General features: G+C 42.4%; 1 protein-coding gene across 2 annotated transcripts in view; it reads right to left on the bottom strand.

The window, feature by feature from the left end:
• Nucleotides 1-2,903: 2,903 nt before the first annotated feature.
• Nucleotides 2,904-17,050, bottom strand: part of Smad4 (SMAD family member 4) — a 58,751-nt gene continuing 44,604 nt past the window's right edge. For both annotated transcript variants that reach the window (XM_057788467.1, XM_057788466.1), the window contains 2 exons: nt 10,019-10,157; nt 2,904-8,697 (listed from right to left, as the gene is read on the bottom strand). In XM_057788467.1, the coding sequence (XP_057644450.1) occupies nt 8,486-8,697; nt 10,019-10,157 (351 nt within the window). In that variant the 3' untranslated portion in view covers nt 2,904-8,485. The remainder of the gene's footprint in view (nt 8,698-10,018; nt 10,158-17,050) is intronic.

Raw genomic sequence — 17,050 nt, 5'->3', positions numbered from 1 at the left:
AGGGACTACACTGGCTTAGGAAGTGACAGTGATATCCGCGACTTCAGGAGCCGCAGGCAGTGGGCTGAGTTCGCAGTACCAGGCATGTTTGCCTCCTCTTGAGGAGGTCTTAGGTCCAATGAGACAGCTGTTGGTTTGGTTATTGCCAAGATGTAGGTGCCACTCTCGCACCTGAGGTGGCAGTTGCCATTTTCATGGTCTTCTTATCCATAAGCGTAAGAGACTTTCTTTTACTCTCTTTTGTTCCCTTCAGAGTGGCGAAGTTTTGTTGCAGATGTCTTTTACCTTCCTGGTTAGGTTTATTTCTCAGTTATTTGGGATTTTTGAAGCTACTGTGGATATTACCAACCTCCTACCCCAACATTCTTTCAATGAATCCACTACCAGTAAGTGGGAAAGCTACTACGTTTTTTCTCTTGATTTTGGATCCTACTACTTTGCAGGTGTTTATAGTGGATAGTTCCTTACAAACAGGACCGTCATCTGCAAACAAGCACGATTTGGTTTCTTCCTCCCCTGCTTGTTCTCTGACATTTTCATGCTCTGAAACTTCAAGCACTATATTGTATGAGAGAATCTTTCCGGGTGAAGTGGCACACGCCTTTAAACCCACCAGAAGGCAGAGGCAGGAGGATCTCTGTGAGTTCGAGGCTAGCCTCCGTAACACTGAGTTTCAGGACAGCTAGGGCTATTTAGAGAACCCGGTGTTAAATCAAACAAACAAAGAAACAACAGAGCATGTTGTTCTGGATTTTCGGGAAATGCTGTTGGTTCCTACTTGGCATAAGGTTGGCTCCAAAACTATGGCGTATACAGCATTTGGTATGCTGAGCTCTTTCATCTACTTTCTTCAAGACTTTTGTGTATGAGTGGTTTGCCTGCATGTATGGACACTGTGTGCGTGCCTAGCCTCTACGAAGTTCAGAAGAGGGCTTCAAATTCCCTACAACTGGAGTTAGAGATGATTGTGAACCATTGTGGATGGGGACATTGCACATACATGTGTAAATGCACATGCAGGTAAGGACACAGGTCTTTGATCTCAGGTGTCCTTTGGTGCAATACACCTTGAGACAGGGTCTCTTTCTGACCCAGAGTTTGTCAAACAGTGCGGCTGGCATGCCAGCGAGCCCTAGGAACCCACCCGTGTCTAACTCCCAGCCCTGGATTATAACATGCACTACCTCGCCAAGCTTTTTCATGTGGGTTCTGGAAGCTGAGGTCAGGTCTTCATGCAAGCACTGGGCTAAGCTAGCCCCCAAGTCCTTCATGTGCTCTTGAATTCAAATTGTAAGACTGTTATTGAAAACTCATGTTCATCATAAAAAAAAAAAATCTATCATTTTAATTTTGTTATCCTTATCTGGTTCTGGTATCAAGTTGATGCTACCTAGCCTTGAAGAAATTTAAAATGTATCTTTCTGAAGATGAGCATGGTGGCACATGTCTGTAACTCTGGCACTTGAGACAGATACAAGGATGCTCCAAGTTGAAGGTTAGCCTGGTCCTTTAGGCCACATAGTGGAACCTTCTCTCAAAAACAGAAAAATAAATAAAACAAAAAACAACAGAAAGAATGAAACCCCAAAGCTTGGCACATTAATTGTACATGGAAAGGGGGTAGGGTGTGACCTTTCAGTCATGCAAACAGCATGCAATAATCAAACACTGGCAACAATATTACATCAGCCTTTACCTCTCTGTTATGAATATTCAAAAACTCCTAGTTACTTTTGCAGTCAACTTTTTTCTAAGTACTTCTACTAAATCACTAGAAGTTAGCCCTTTTACCCAACTACACCCATGACTTAAATTTTCTCCATTCCCAGAAATGTATACATTTTTGTTTGTTTTTGTTTTTTGCATGTATATTTTCCTAGAGTCATCAGGGAAGAAGGAACCAAAGCTGGGAAAAATGACCCCATCAGACTGCCCTGTAAGCCAGTATATAGAGCACTGTCTTCCTGACTTCCCTTCATAACGGACTGGGAGCTGTGAGGTGGGATAAGCCCCTTCCCCTTCAGTCTTTTTCACGGCAGCAGAAAGCTAAGACAGTAGTGACTTGGCCTACAAATGTCAATCAGACCCTGTTAGCTGCAAGTGCTGCTGTTCTCCGGGGTCTTTAATAAAAGGGTTGCTGAAGTCTGTCAGCACCTTTTGCTTCACATATTTTGTAGGTCAACGTTTTGGTGCCCGCTGTCTAGGATTTCTGTCTCCTTAATGGACTGCCTCCAACTCCCTTGTGAGATGCTGCGTATGCCTGTAATTCTGGTATACAAGAGGCTGACATAGAAGGCTGGTAAGTTCAAAAGTCAGCCAAAATTATGCAGTGAGATCTCATCTCAAAAGAAAAAAAAAGAGCAAAGACAGAAATTATATATATATATATATAGAACTTCCCCTTCTCCCGAAATGTGTTCCATAAAGGATTTTTTTTTCTCAGTAAGACTGACTGCCAAATCTACTTCCTGCCTAAAATATTGCAAACTTCAAGTTAGCAAACAAGAACGAACAAGTCTCTTGGCCTGTTGAGCTTCTCTCAAACTTCATCAAGATGAAAAAGCTGATGTGGTCATACTAGCCATTACTGTAGAAACACTTACCTGCTATATACAGCCTTCTCGTCTCCAGGAGCTGGAAACCAAGAAGATACCAGCTTCCCTCAGCCCTTCTGCCTCCACTCCATGCCTCGTGCCCTCCCCCTCCCAGCCCCCACTGCTCCCCAGAGACAAGACTGAGGGCTGCTATTCCTGGGCTGTCTCTGGAATATCATTATTTCCCACCACAAAATAACAAAGAAAAGGTCCATCTCAGGTGTGAAGATATTTAAAGTAATCAGGAACTCTTTCCAGATCCAAGGCATCCCTGAGCTTAAGAAAAAGAATGAGCACATATGATTTAGTTGGCTTTCTCTTTTAATCAAAAACATACTTTGTTACAGAGTTCTCAAGAAAGTTTCAACTATTTTATTTTTAGCCACAGACTTCAACCAGGCAAAAGTATATAGAAAGGAAGTAACTGAGTCTGCGGGCTTCCCTAAGAGCGCAAGCTCTGAGTAGCCCCCAGCGGGAGACAGAGCTGGGAGACCGCATCTGTCCCCGGCACCTCTGCCGCATCTCCCACACTGGACTCTGCGGCACGCCAGTTTTCATCACTATAGGCAGTCATGCTTTTCTCCTAAGTCACATGTCCGATGCACTGAACAAAAAACCCTCCATTTGGAGAAAGTTTGCAACTCCATAGTCAGCCTTTTAACCAATCGGAGCTCGTGAGTCCTTCTACCAATGACAAGCAGCCTTAGCAAGAGCAGCTGGTTTCGTCCCTTCTCCACCAGCTACCGCAGAGCTGGCCTCTACCAGGACTCCCCAACCCCCCCACCCCTAGCCCACCCCCTAGAAAGGTTCCCAGGTCCTTAAAAATAACAAATTCAGTTATTATACTCATCCAAGCAGGTTGGAAGAGAACTCTCTGGAAAGAATGATCCAGCCAAAAGTTGTCTAATCAAAATGGATAGAAAAGAGGCAAAACTGAAGTGAATAAGCATTCACTGATACTGGTTTTCATAGCATCAATTAAAATATTGATACAATTCTGGAGAACTTCCTGTTTTGAGCGTAGAAGAGTTAAGCAACTAAACACCCAAAGAAAGGACCTCTGATATCAGCAGGCATTAACAGGATTTCAATCCATTTTAGGTGAAGAACTGCCAGCACTCAGGAAGACAGTGTCACACATACCAACTTGTGTCAGAATGCCACGACTCAGAAGAGCCGTTAGACAGGCTGTGAACGCAGACAACGGGGAAAAGGAAATGGAGGCTCCCCCACCCCAGCTGTTTATGTTTCGCGGTGGACTCACTGCAGCCCCTAAGGTGGTGCTAGGCCTTTGGTTAAAGTAAGTCATAAGGACATATGTAACTACTTGTCCACAGAAGATCAACTAATGAAAGATCAAGCCTGTCTCACTGAATAACAAAACAATAAGCAAGAACCCCCCTGAAAGAGCAGAACAAATGGACAGAGCAAATGCAAAGGGCTGCAAGGTCACTTAAAAGCCAGAGCTGCAGGGCAGTCCTGGCCTCACTTCACAGGTGAGGCAGCGGAGGCCCAGGACACACTAAATCGTGAACCATAAGTGCTACTGTCTGAGTCCAGAGCCACGTGTGTTTGGTTGAACAGGAACATGAACTCTGGACCAACTGAAAAAACATCTTAAACAAACTGTGTGAACACAGAGAAATGATTGTCTTCACCAAAATTCTTCTCAGTTCTTCCCACATTAAAAAAAGGAATAAAAAGCTTCATTCATTCATTTTAAGTCTGATGCTAAAATCCCTGAAAACATCAGTCATTACATTAGCCACTCCTTGGGGCATGATATCAGACCCTCAATTCTCATAAAGGCACCTAAAGGTCAGAAGTATCTACAGAGGACGGCGGCCAGAGTGGGGTTCGGAGGACACAAACAAGCAAGGACGCTTTCAGAAGAGGGCGTGTGTGGCTTGCTGATGTCTCCAGCAAACAGAACAGTTCTCAGGAGCGAATTGTGTGGAGACTAAACCTCTCCAAACACTGGGGGAAGGGAGGCTATGGGGCTATGAATATGACTTAATTCTCTCTGTATCAACCATATAAAACTCATCAAGAATCAGAGACCACTGGAAGCAATCGAATCAATGCCAAACAGCAATGTACCAAAGTCCTTTTCAACGCCAAGAGGAAAGTGTCCTGGGTGAACACTACTAATTTCCCTCAACTGCTTTCCTCAGCTAAGCAGTTAGGACCAATGAATTAGAACACAATGAGAACACTAAGGAGGCAGACTGCCAACCACCCAAGAAGTAGTAGCTGTCAGAAAAGAAGATGAAGAGAATTCAAAATGAAAATATCCAAACTACAGCAGTCTTGGGTATTCAGAAAAGGCTACATAGTGCTGTCTACCTCAGAGGCCCAGAGCCCACAGAGACAGTAGAGGAAAAAGAGAAGAAACGGTATACCCAGACATCCGGATTTGTTAAATAGCTCCCACCAACAAATGGCTAATTTTTAAAAGGTTTTACTCTTTAATAAGGCAAGATGATGAAAACCTTCACTCTTCAGTAACACCAGATAAACAATCTCGCTGCACCGAAAGTGTAGGTCAGAGGCTCTGCCAAGGACGCTGCTATGGATAAGGCCACTGGCTTTTTACACACTTCTTAATGTATCACAAGAGAAGAAATGGCTTGGTTATTAGAGGGGAAAACTGGGAAGGCTTGAGCAGGAGTCTTTTCTTTACGATCATGCGGAGGAGGATTCCAGGGGCTATTTACAGACCGCTGTGTAGCGAGATGAGTTCGTCTACGGGGGAGGGGCATCCCCCCACCCCGCACTGAGGTGCACCCTGCTGGTCTCCAGGCCCCACCTATGAGAGCTGTTCTGTGACAGGGTTCATGCTCACGTTTGCTGCAGTAACCTAGCTCTCCTCTTCACCACTCTCTATCATGAAGTAAAATGACAGCGATGCAGACAGCAACCTACACAAACTACCAAAAGGAACTCTGGCCAACTCCAAATAAAACTGCTCCTTCCAAGAGGTCTCAACTGGATGCAACAACAAATGGAAATTAAAAACAAATAAAGCAACAATAACAACAAAAAACCCTAACGAGCGGCAATTAGCCAACTCGCAGCAGACCAGGGGCAAATATACTTCACTTCCACAGATACCTCACAAGTATTTCTGGAAGATTCCCTTTTCCAACCTGTAAAACCTCTGAGTTTACTTTGCCTTTAAAGTTGCCTACACAAACCACACCACTCCCTATAAAACTGGATTTTTAACTTTGAAATACAGCATAGTTAATCATGTGTTGCTGGATTTCCCAGGTATGTCCCCTACGGCGCCTCATCCTGTCTGTGAACCTGTACTGTTTATAGGAACTGTGGGTGTTTGAGAAGCAAGTACATGGCAGTGGTTTATCATCTTTGTCCAGCAGGGGCAGTAAAGCAGAACAATTAAGGTAGACTCTATCCCACAAAAGAATCTACTTCCAAGCAAATAAAGGCAAATACCATTAAGGATTCCCTTTAACTATGCACAGAAAGGCACAAGACAAAAGTAGAATGGGTTTCAAACCGGGTGGGCCGATTTCATCTCTCACTCAGTGTCCAGTGAAATTGATCTTAGGAGACTCTTGAGCTATGAATCAGAGACCAACACCCAGAACTACACCCACATCGTAATCAGACTCTGAAAACTACAGAAACTGTTTTATCCTAAAATGGACACAAAATTTTGAAGCTTAGGGAAGTTTTTTTAAAGTCTTATTCATCAAAGATGGCAACTTCCAAGGAACAAAAAGAAACGGTTTATAAAAGCATAGGACGGTCACATTACAAGTATCATCAAGAACTAGGAGAAAATTCTATGGCTCTTAGTAAAAAAAAACCAGGACAGGTGGCTTGGCTCTGAAGAGATACTTCTTAACAAATATTTCCCACATACTTTATGAAGATGATCAAACATGGAAACCTGTCCGTAAAATAGAAAAGGAAACATCAAGGTGTCCCATGGCATGGACAATGTTCTAGTCGGATGACCTGGACTCTTGAAAGTCTGTTACATTAAAACTCTCCCCTCTCACTCCTATACCCCAGTCATAGTAAAAGGGATCTAAAGACAAACTTTCTAGACAAGGTAGCGTTTTATAATTCTGCCAATACAACATTTTTTAAAAATTACCTTAAACTTATACAGATAATAATTAGGTCTGTAGCAAAAGTATTTATAAGTTCTTAGAAATGAACCAGTAAAGAGGCTTCTTAAAAAACAAGGTGTGTAAGGTGGGGTGAGATTTCCACTTTGTCACGGCAGCAGTCGGGGTCTCTGGCCGCAGGGACCTGTTCACTGCAGCACAAGGAAAACGCTGCGCAAGTGTTTCCAGAGCTCAGACGCCTGCCGCACTGCAAAATTCCCAGAGAACTCTCAGAGCAAGGCCTAAAAGCATCTCGATGGTGATCCTGATTTTATTCACACTATTAACCCCAGGCCTAGTTTCGCTACAGTAAAATAAAAATTCAGAAAATAACCAAGTCTACACATGATACATAATGTACATGGGAAAGTCCTGGTAGAGTGTGAGGGAAACCAGAGCTGTATAAGCCAACTGGCTGTTGCCTGTCATTTAGTAGAAGGTGTCTTGCCACTGAGATTGGACTCAAAAGTGCAAAAGGAAAGCATTTTAAAAACAAAACCTAGAATTCAACTTTGCATATTGAGACTCAGTTTTATTTACGCTACTAACTAGGTAAAAAGTATACATGTGTCTGTGGTACAGTCAACACATCTGCAGCTCTTCTAGTTCAGTCTCTATACAAAGTCACTGCCGACTCATCGATGATGTCAAACAAAGGGCTTAGAATAACCAAAAGGTATAAAAAAGTTTGCAGTCTTGCCCCAAGATACAAAAACTGAATTTTAAACAATGTCAAAACATACATGATTTAAACAGTATATGAAAAAAAGTCACACATCAAATCAAGTACAAAAATACCCAAACTACCCATTACGAACCGCAATGTTTCCATTACTCCGCACAGCATGTGACAGAGAATTTAGCAGTCTCCAAAACAGTCATTATTTTAGTTGAGGCCACCTTGCAGAACAGTGAAGCGTCAGGCAGAGCAACACTGTTTTTAGTGTTTTATAAATACAAAACCTTCTCCCTGTGAATTAAGGGCAAAGAAATTCCCCCTAGGCTTTTTTTAATAACCAACCATATGCCTAGAAATATAGAAGAATTCATCTACTGTTTAACAGGGCAAAAGTACACATCTTGATAATGGTCATCCATTAGGGCTAAAAAAAATTCTGCATGGCATTTCTTTGACCGGTAATTGTAAAGAACTGTCACTATGCACACAGATTAGTGTTTTGTCTTGGGGGAAAAAAAACCCTGAAGTCTGACAGTATGAATTTAATTCACCTTCACTGTTTAACTTGCAAAAAACATTCTGGATAAAAGGTTGATAAAAGGTTTTTAAAACAGAGTGAAGTTGCTTTCAGTAAAACTGACTCGCCCACGTGGCACCTGAACACGGCGTGTCCAACAATAACCTGCTCACTAAGTAACAGGTGAGCTAACTTTGACAACTGCTCTGCAGAGGAACACACCAGTGTCCTGCGCATGAGCAGCTCTCGCACAAGTCAAGGGCTGAGTTCCCAGCACTGGAGTGACTCCTTCATACATAACAACCAGAGAAGATTTAGTAAGAATTGGGTCTTCCTGATCTTCAAGCTCTGAGCCATGCCTGAAAAGTTTTAAAATAGAAAAAAAGTTTTAATTCAGTTTCTGTCTGCTAAGAGCAAGGCAGCAAACACATCTTCAACCCTTTATGAAAAGACAGAGCAGAACAAAAATGCAATAGATCTTCAGATTATAAACAGGATTATATTTCATAGTCCACCATCCTGAAAATGGCTAGGGCGTCCGTGGTGAGAGCTCTCAGTCTAAAGGCTGCGGGTCTGCAATGGGCATGGTGTGGAGCACTTCATCAAGGAGCTGGAGAGCGCGATGGAGGTGAATCTCAATCCAGCACGGTGTTTCCTTGATGCTCTGTCTCGGGTAATCCGGGCCCCAGCCTTTCACAAAGCTCATCCTGAGTATGCACAAGCGGCGGAGGTCATCTACCCCGATGCCGGCAGCAGCGGACAGACCTAACAGAAGAAGCGCGGAAGGTGTCAGGGAGCAGGGTCATCTCTCTCTGTCCTCCCCACACTGTCTTCTTTATGTGTTTTCCTCAGCATACAACTTCTCTGCCAAAGTGTCAAAGGGTAGCTGCGGGCCTAAACTTATCAAGGGGACTGAAAATCTGGTTAGGACAGTTTACATTCCACGTATCTATTTCAACCGCCAGAGACCACACAATTTCCACAATCCACCAACACTTCACTTGTTTTCCTCTTTAGAAGTTGGGATAGAGGAGGAAGAATTGACTTCATCTGTAAAAGTCAAAGCATGCCATGGTCCTAAGAACCTCAGTGTCTAAGTGGCCACACCAGAAAGAGCCATGAGTGATATCTGTCATGTACCCACCCGGTCCCACTGAGACTCCTCAGCTGACTTGTGTCTATCTCTCAGTTTTGAGATAATATATGAGGGGGGAGATAGATAAAAATAAGAAATTCAATACTAGTCTGAATTCTTAAGGAAACAGAACATGTCTGTCTATAACATTAAAACTAGCAAATGTTTGGCTTCCTAATCTTTTTTAATTGAATTAGTGACTGTATCTTGTATATACCTAAATTGTAAACTCCTGAACATATGTCACAACAGACTGTATCTAATTTTCCAGTCAGAACATACAGTCATGTAGTCAGTCCACATTTATCAATATTACCATGAGCCTAATGGGAGAAGTCTGTAATGAGCTGGGCAACTCCTGCAGGGCACTGCAGTTTCCTTAGCCAGTGTGATATGCTTACCACACTGAAGAAGTTAACAACAGGGGCTGAATGAATCACTAGTTATCCCTCAGACGTGGAAGACAGCTGCCACGTGTTTCCATCATAAAAGTCTAGAGTCAGGAGTTTAACTCTGCAGTAAAAAATTCCCCATCAGTATGAAACCTGGCACAGTTCAATCTTACCCTAAAATTAAAAACTCTACAAGTTAAAAAATGCCACCCTCACTTAGCTCTGTGTTCAGCATACTGTTTCTCAATGGAGGTGTCGTTCTGAACCTGCGGTAGCTGTTCCCAACAGCACGAAGTCAAGATCTCAGTGATTTAATCCCCTGGCGGATGAGGCAGCAACTATAATAAGCATCACCCAAAGAGGAGAGACCGAAGGATGACAACCCCTTTATCGCCTAATGCCAACAGGATCCTAACCCAGCAAAGTGAAGATTTTTTTACAAATTCCTGTTATAACCCAGCAAAAAAATTTAATTTCTATTATTATTTAAACAATTGATCAAGTGAGTAAATCAAGATTAAAAGCCACTATTACACTTTGGACAGAAAAATATACGTACTGATTGCTGGAGCTATTCCACCTACGGACCCGGGACCGGGGATGTTTCCTGCCACAGCGGCCGCCTGGGCAGCAGCTGCAGCTTGAGCAGTCGCCGCCTGCTGCTGCATCTGCCGGTGACACTGCCGCAGATCGAAGACCTTTGTAAACAGAAGTCTGAGTTTAATACATAAGTACACCACCCAAGATTACATTCACCAAAAGCCAACATGTAACAGACTAACACTCAGAGTTTCATTTGCCTCTTATAAGAAATGAGTTAATTATGAAGTTTTTTAATTTCAGAACTTTTCTAAAGTTCGCAGGTTTGACAGTCAGCACCCACATGACAGCTCACAGCTACGTGTCTTCAGTGTCAGACAATCACGTGGTCAACTACAAAGTCCTGAAAGACTCAAAGACGAACTTGACAAGTCCTAGGGATCAGAATTCCTCAATTCCTAGAACAGAAAAGCTACTTTCTGCAGCTCACAACAGTTTTCTTAGACACTCAACTTTTCTACTGGGTTGGACCTTTAGAAGGTATTGTCTAGCACAGTACAGCATATGGCCGAACCCTTTCCCATCTCAATAGTTCTGCACAAAGTGTCTTTTGTTTTGCTTTGTTTTTCAAGGCAGGATTTCTCTGTGTAGCCTTAGCTGTCCTGGGATTCGCTTTTATAGACCAGGCTGGCCTCAAACTCACAGAGATCCACCTGCCTCTGCCTCCCAAGTGCTGAGATTAAAGTCGTGTGCCACCACGCCAAGATCTCTACTTACTTTTTGAAACAGTGTCTCACTGAGCCTGGAGCTATCGACCTACCTGCCCTAACAATGTTAGGGTTACAGGCCCACACTGACACACCTGGCTTCTACACAGGTACTGGGGATCTGACCGGAGATCCTAAAGCCTGTGGAGAAAGTACTTTGCCAACTGGGCCATTTTCCTAATCTATACCTTATAAACTAGTTTTAATGAAGCACAAATTACCAACTGTTTTTTATCAAGCCTTTGATGTTTTGCTCAAGTTATCTAGGTTTAATCCTCATATCTTATAGGAATTTCATAGTTTTATGTTTTATATTACCTATATACAATCACTTTAAAAAAAAACATCACTAATCAGGTATAATATGATGGAGAGTTACTTTCATTTAATAAAGAAACTGCCTTGGCCCATTTATAGGCCAGCCCTTAGGTGGGTGGAGTAAACAGACAGAATGCTGGGAGAAAGAAGCCAAGTCGGGAGTCGCCATGATTCTCCCACTCCAGACAGACGCAGGTTAAGATCTTTCCTGGTAAGCCAGCTCGTGGTACTACACAGAATATTAGAAATGGGTTAGATCAATATGTAAGAGCTAGCCAATAAGAGGCTGGAACTAATGGGCCAGGCAGTGATTAAAAGAATACAGTTTCCGTGTAATTATTTCGGGGCATAAGCTAGCCATGCGGGCGGCCGGGTGCCGGAGACGCAGCACCGCCGCTCATATTACAACAATAATATACGTAATCCTTTTAGGGGGTGTATTTGAGGGAGGTTTCACTGTATGTTCCTGGCTAGCCTGGAACTCACTATGTAGGCTGGCCTAGAATTCAGAGCTCTTCCTGTCTCTGCCTCCCAAGAGCTGGATTAAAGGTATACAGCACCATGCCTAGCCCATATGTAATCTTATTATCTAAACATAGAATTAAAAAAAATGTTTAACACTCCTCCATGCCCACCATGAATCATGAAAATCAACCAAATAATCTTCACATATGAGGACAGTACAATTATGTTGTAGAGTATCAAATACACAATTGAATGAATAGTACACTAGTGGCATATATGTCAAGAAACCACAAAAATGAAAAATGATGACGTGATTCTGAGGATAAATATGATGCACCAAACTTCATCAAACCTTTTCCCGTAGATCATTCATGTAACTACAATACTAAGACTGGAAAACAAAATTTTCAGTCGAGCTATACAACATTTATTGTGTCGCTTACTGGCTTCACACAGTAAATGGCTTACTATACACACAGCAGGTCTCTCTTAGTGAATAATAAAATAAGTGCTACTGTTGAAATGCACCACCTTCCATTCAGAATCATCTAAGTTGTTGATAGAAGCAATTCAAAGGAACCAAAGGTTGTAAATATTCCTTTTAGCATAGATCCAAAAAAGTATTTCTGACCTATCACTCCTAAGCTAATGAACAACTTAATCATGCTTTCATTTATTTATTTATTTTTTTATTCTTTTTTTATTTATTTATTAAAGATTTCTGCCTTCTCCCTGCCACCACCTCCCATTTCCCTCCCCCATCAAGTTCCCCTCCCTCATCATCCCTAAGAGTAATCCGGGTTCCCTGCCCTGTGGGAAGTTCAAGGACCACCCACCTCCATCCAGGTCTAGTAAGGTGAGCATCCAAACTGCCTAGGCTCCCACAAAGCCAGTACGTGCAGTAGGATCAAAAACCCATTGCCATTGTTCTTGAGTTCTCAGTAGTCCTCATTGTCCATTATGTTCAGCAAGTCCGGTTTTATCCCATGCTTTTTCAGACCCAGGCCAGCTGGCCTTGGTGAGTTCCTGATAGAACATCCCCATTGTCTCAGTGTGTGGGTGCACCCCTCGCGGTCCTGAGTTCCTTGCTCGTGCTCTGTCTCCTGCTCTTGATTTGGACCTTGAGATTTCAGTCCGGTGCTCCAATGTGGGTCTTTGTCTCTGTCTCCTTTCATTGCCTAAATGTTTTTCTTAGGGTTCACCTTCTTAATTAGCTTCTCTAGGATCATGCATAATAGGCTCAACGTCCCCTATTCATGGCTAGAAACCAAATATGAGTACATCCCATGTTCCTCTTTTTGGGTCTGGCTCACCTCGCTCAGTATAGTGTTTTCTATTTCCGTCCATTTGCCTGCAAAATTCAGGAAGTCATCGTTTTTTACTGCTGAGTAATACTCTAATATGTATATATTCCATACTTTCTTCATCCATTCTTCCATTGAAGGGCATCTAGGTTGTTTCCAGGTTCTGGCTATTACAAACAATGCTGCTATGAACATAGTTGAGCATATACTTTTGTTGTATGATAGGGCATTTCTTGGGTATATTCCCAAGAGTGGTATTGCTGGGTCCAGGGGTAGGTGGATCCCGAAATTCCTGAGAAACCGCCATACTATTTTCCAAAGTGGTTGCACAAGTTTGCATTCCCACCAGCAATGGATGAGTGTACCCCTTTCTCCACAACCTCTCCAGCAAAGGCTATCATTGGTGTTTTTTATTTTAGCCATTCTGACAGGTGTGTAAGATGGTATCTTAAAGTTGTCTTGATTTGCATTTCCCTGATCGCCAAGGAAGTTGAGCATGTCCTTAAATGTCTTTTGGCCATTCGCACTTCTTCTGTTGAGAATTCTCTGTTCAGCACAGTGCCCCATTTTTTAATTGGGTTGATTAGTCCTTTACGGTCTACTTTCTTGAGTTCTCTATATATTTGGGAGATCAGACCTTTGTCTGTTGCGGGGTTGGTGAAGATCTTCTCCCAGTCAGTGGGTTGCCTTTTTGTCTTAGTGACAGTGTCCTTTGCTTTACAGAAGCTTCTCAGTCTCAGGAGGTTCCATTTATTCAATGATGCCCTTAATGTCTGTGCTGCTGGGGTTGTACGTAGGAAGTGGTCTCCTGTGCCCATGTGTTGTAGAGTACTTCCCACTTTCTCTTCTATCAGGTTCAGTGTGTTCGGACTGATATTGAGGTCTTTAATCCATTTAGACTTGAGTTTTGAGCATGGTGATAGATATGGATCTATTTTCATTCTTCTACAGGCTGACATCCAGTTTTGCCAGCACCATTTGTTAAAGATGCTCTCTTTTTTCCATTGTATACTTTTAGCTCCTTTATCAAAAATCAGGTGTTCATAGGTTTGTGGGTTAAAGCTAGGGTCTTCTATTCGATTCCATTGGTCGACTTCTCTGTTTCTATGCCAATACCAAGCTGTTTTCAATGCTTTCATTTATTTATTATCATGTTTTCTGTAGTTACTCTTGATTACAAACTCATTACACAACACATGTGAACATAACATTGCTTCAGTATATTATCTTTCAATCAAGAACCAAAATTTGATTTTTTTTTTCCTAAGGCTTAATTGAATTAACATCAGCCTGGAAGGCGGACACACGGTAGTGTAGTATGTACAATGCTTGAATATTAAAACTGTACAAAGGATTTATTAAGTTACTTGACCTAAAGCTAAAGATCACAATATGGGGCTGAAAAATGATGCAGTGCTTAAGAACACTTGTTATTCATGCAGAGGACTAAGGTACAAGTCCCAGTACCCACATGATTGCTATGGGACAATGGTCTTGTACCCTGTAAAGATCTGTCACTTGTATTGGTTTAATAAAATACTGATTAGCCAGTAGTCAGGCAGGAAGTATAGGCGGGGCAACTAGAACAGGAGAATTCTGGGAAGAGGAAAAAGGCTCCGTCTACAGACACGGCGGAAGCAAGATGAGAATGCCTCACTGATAAAAGGTACCAAGCCACGTGGCTAACACAGACAAGAATTATGGGTTAATGTAAGTTATAAGAGTTAATAAGAAGCCTGCGCTAATAGGCCAACCAGTTTATAATTAATGCAGACCTCTGTGTGTTTCTTTGGGACTGAATGGCTGTGGGACCCGGTGGACAGAAACCTCCACCAACACATGGTAAGCTAACAACCACCTGCAAGCCCATTTCCAGGTGACTCAACACCCTCTTCTGACCTCTGCAAGTACTAGGCATACATGTAACATACATACGTATGTTGGCAAAACACTTCCACATAAAAAATAATAAAAAAAAACAATAAGCAGGGGGCTGGCAAGATGGCGCAGAAGATAAGAGCACTGGCTGCTCTTCCAGAGGTCCTGAGTTCAATTCTCAGCAACCACATGGTGGCTCATAGCCATCTGTAATGAGATCTGGTGCCCTCTTCTGGCCCACAGGGATACATGCAGGCAGAATATTGTGTATATAATAAACAAACCTTAAAAACAATAAGCAGATGATGGGAATAAATTAAGCTTAATGGATACATAACACTTTTCAATCTAGCTCCATATAAACAGCTTTTAGTTTTAAAAGCATCTCCTGCTTCTTTGCCCCAATACGTATATGTTCAAAAGCAAATTGATTCAGTATCAGAAATGCTAACAGAATTGCTATGGGATTTCACTTCAGACCCACTAGTGCTGATGAAAAATAGGCAAATTGGAACCTTCACTCACACACACTCTAGTCGGAAATTATGGTTTTTGTAAAATGGTCTAGCAGATTGTCCTAGCCAGGGTTACTACTTCTGTGATGTAAGACCATGACCAAAGCAACTTGAGAAGAAAAGATTTATTTCACTCACGGTTCCATATAACAGTTCATTATCAAAAACCACTTTCTCACTATGTTTGAGACAAGCTCCACAGGGGAATTCACGGCTGGTTCTATAAACCTGAACAAGATCCAGCAGCTGGGGAAGGCCAGAGGCCATAGCGAGGAAACTATTGCTGCTTTCTAAATAGATATAACATGCCCATCAAATTGCCTTCTAAATACCTACATTTACACCTATACACATTAAATGCTGCCGTCAGCTTCATTCAGAAAAGCTTTTAGCAGTAATCAGTGGCAACCACAGAGACCCATAACTGATCAAAGTGCTGGCACTTCTTCCAGGGGCTCACATTATCTACATAGGGTTCACTCTAGAAACACCCCTGTGGACAATCTACCTGGCAACAGTAACAGGAATATGTATTTTCCACTGCTGCCAAATGAATTAGCAAATAAGAAAATATCAGTAGTTCAATTTAAGATTTATTTATACCCGTCTAATAAGATTATTCTAAAGAGATTAAAATAGCTGCTAAAAAGAAAGAATTCTTGCCAGGTGTGGTGGCACACATCTTTAATCTCAGCACTCAGGAGGCAGAGGCAGGTGTATCTCTGTAGTTTGAGGCTAGCCTCGCCTACATAGTGGGTTTTGGTATAACCAGAGCTACACAGTGAGATCCTGTCTCAATGATGATGATGATGATGATAGTAATAACTTAAACAGCTAAGAGGACAAAGCAGGATGCTGTTTTAGTGCCTAATATTCTGTCCCACAAGTATTTATCTATAGCTCATTGAAAAAAAAAAAAGAGAGAAGGAGGAAGGGAGGGAAGGAAGGAAGGAGGGAGAAGGAAGGAAGAAAGGAAAGAGAGAGAGAGAGAGAGAGAGAGAGAGAGAGAGAGAGAGAGAGAGAGAAAGAAAGAGAGAGAGAGAGGGGGAGGGAGAGAGAGAGAGGGAGAGAGGGAGGGAGGGAGGGAGGGAGGGAGGGAGGGAGAGAGAGAGAGAGAGAGAGAGAGAGAGAGAGAGAGAGAGAGAACCTCACAGCAGACAGCTGAAACTGAAGACAAAACTGTAAGAGCCAAGATTGTAAGAGGGTAAAAGACAGAATCTGGCTGTTTGCAGTGTGAAAAGGGACAACAGTCAAAACTCTCAGGGACACAACTAGGCATCTGCCAATGAACCATACAAATAGTCTGACAGTTCAGATATGCCCTTAAATGCAAATACTGCCCAAAGCAGAGGTATCAAAGAAATGAAGTCAATGGAATTTAATCCTGTGAATACCCGGAGATAAAAACTCAATTTCCCCAAAAGAAAAAGTCTCCCTACCTCCTAATTATAAAATCTGGTTTTAAAATGTGGATTCCAGCCAGGCGACGGTGGCGCATGCCTTTAATCCCAGCACTTGGGAGGCAGAGGCAGGCGGATCTCTGTGAGTTCGAGGCCAGCCTGGTCTACAAGAGCTAGTTCCAGGATAGGATCCAAAAGCTACGGAGAAACCCGGTCTCGAAAATCCAAAAATAGATAGATAGATAGATAGATAGATAGATAGATAGATAGATAGACAGACAGACAGACAGACAGACAGACAGACAGACAAAATGTGGATTCCAGTGACAGGCAAAATTGCCCTATAGGGAAAAGTAATGGCAGGAAAAGTGGTTGTTAGACTGTAACTGGCCCCATAAGCTCAT

Source organism: Chionomys nivalis, chromosome 14, assembly GCF_950005125.1.
Source record: "Chionomys nivalis chromosome 14, mChiNiv1.1, whole genome shotgun sequence".
NCBI classification, from domain to species: Eukaryota; Metazoa; Chordata; class Mammalia; order Rodentia; family Cricetidae; genus Chionomys; species Chionomys nivalis.
This window is presented reverse-complemented; position numbering and strand designations above follow the sequence as displayed.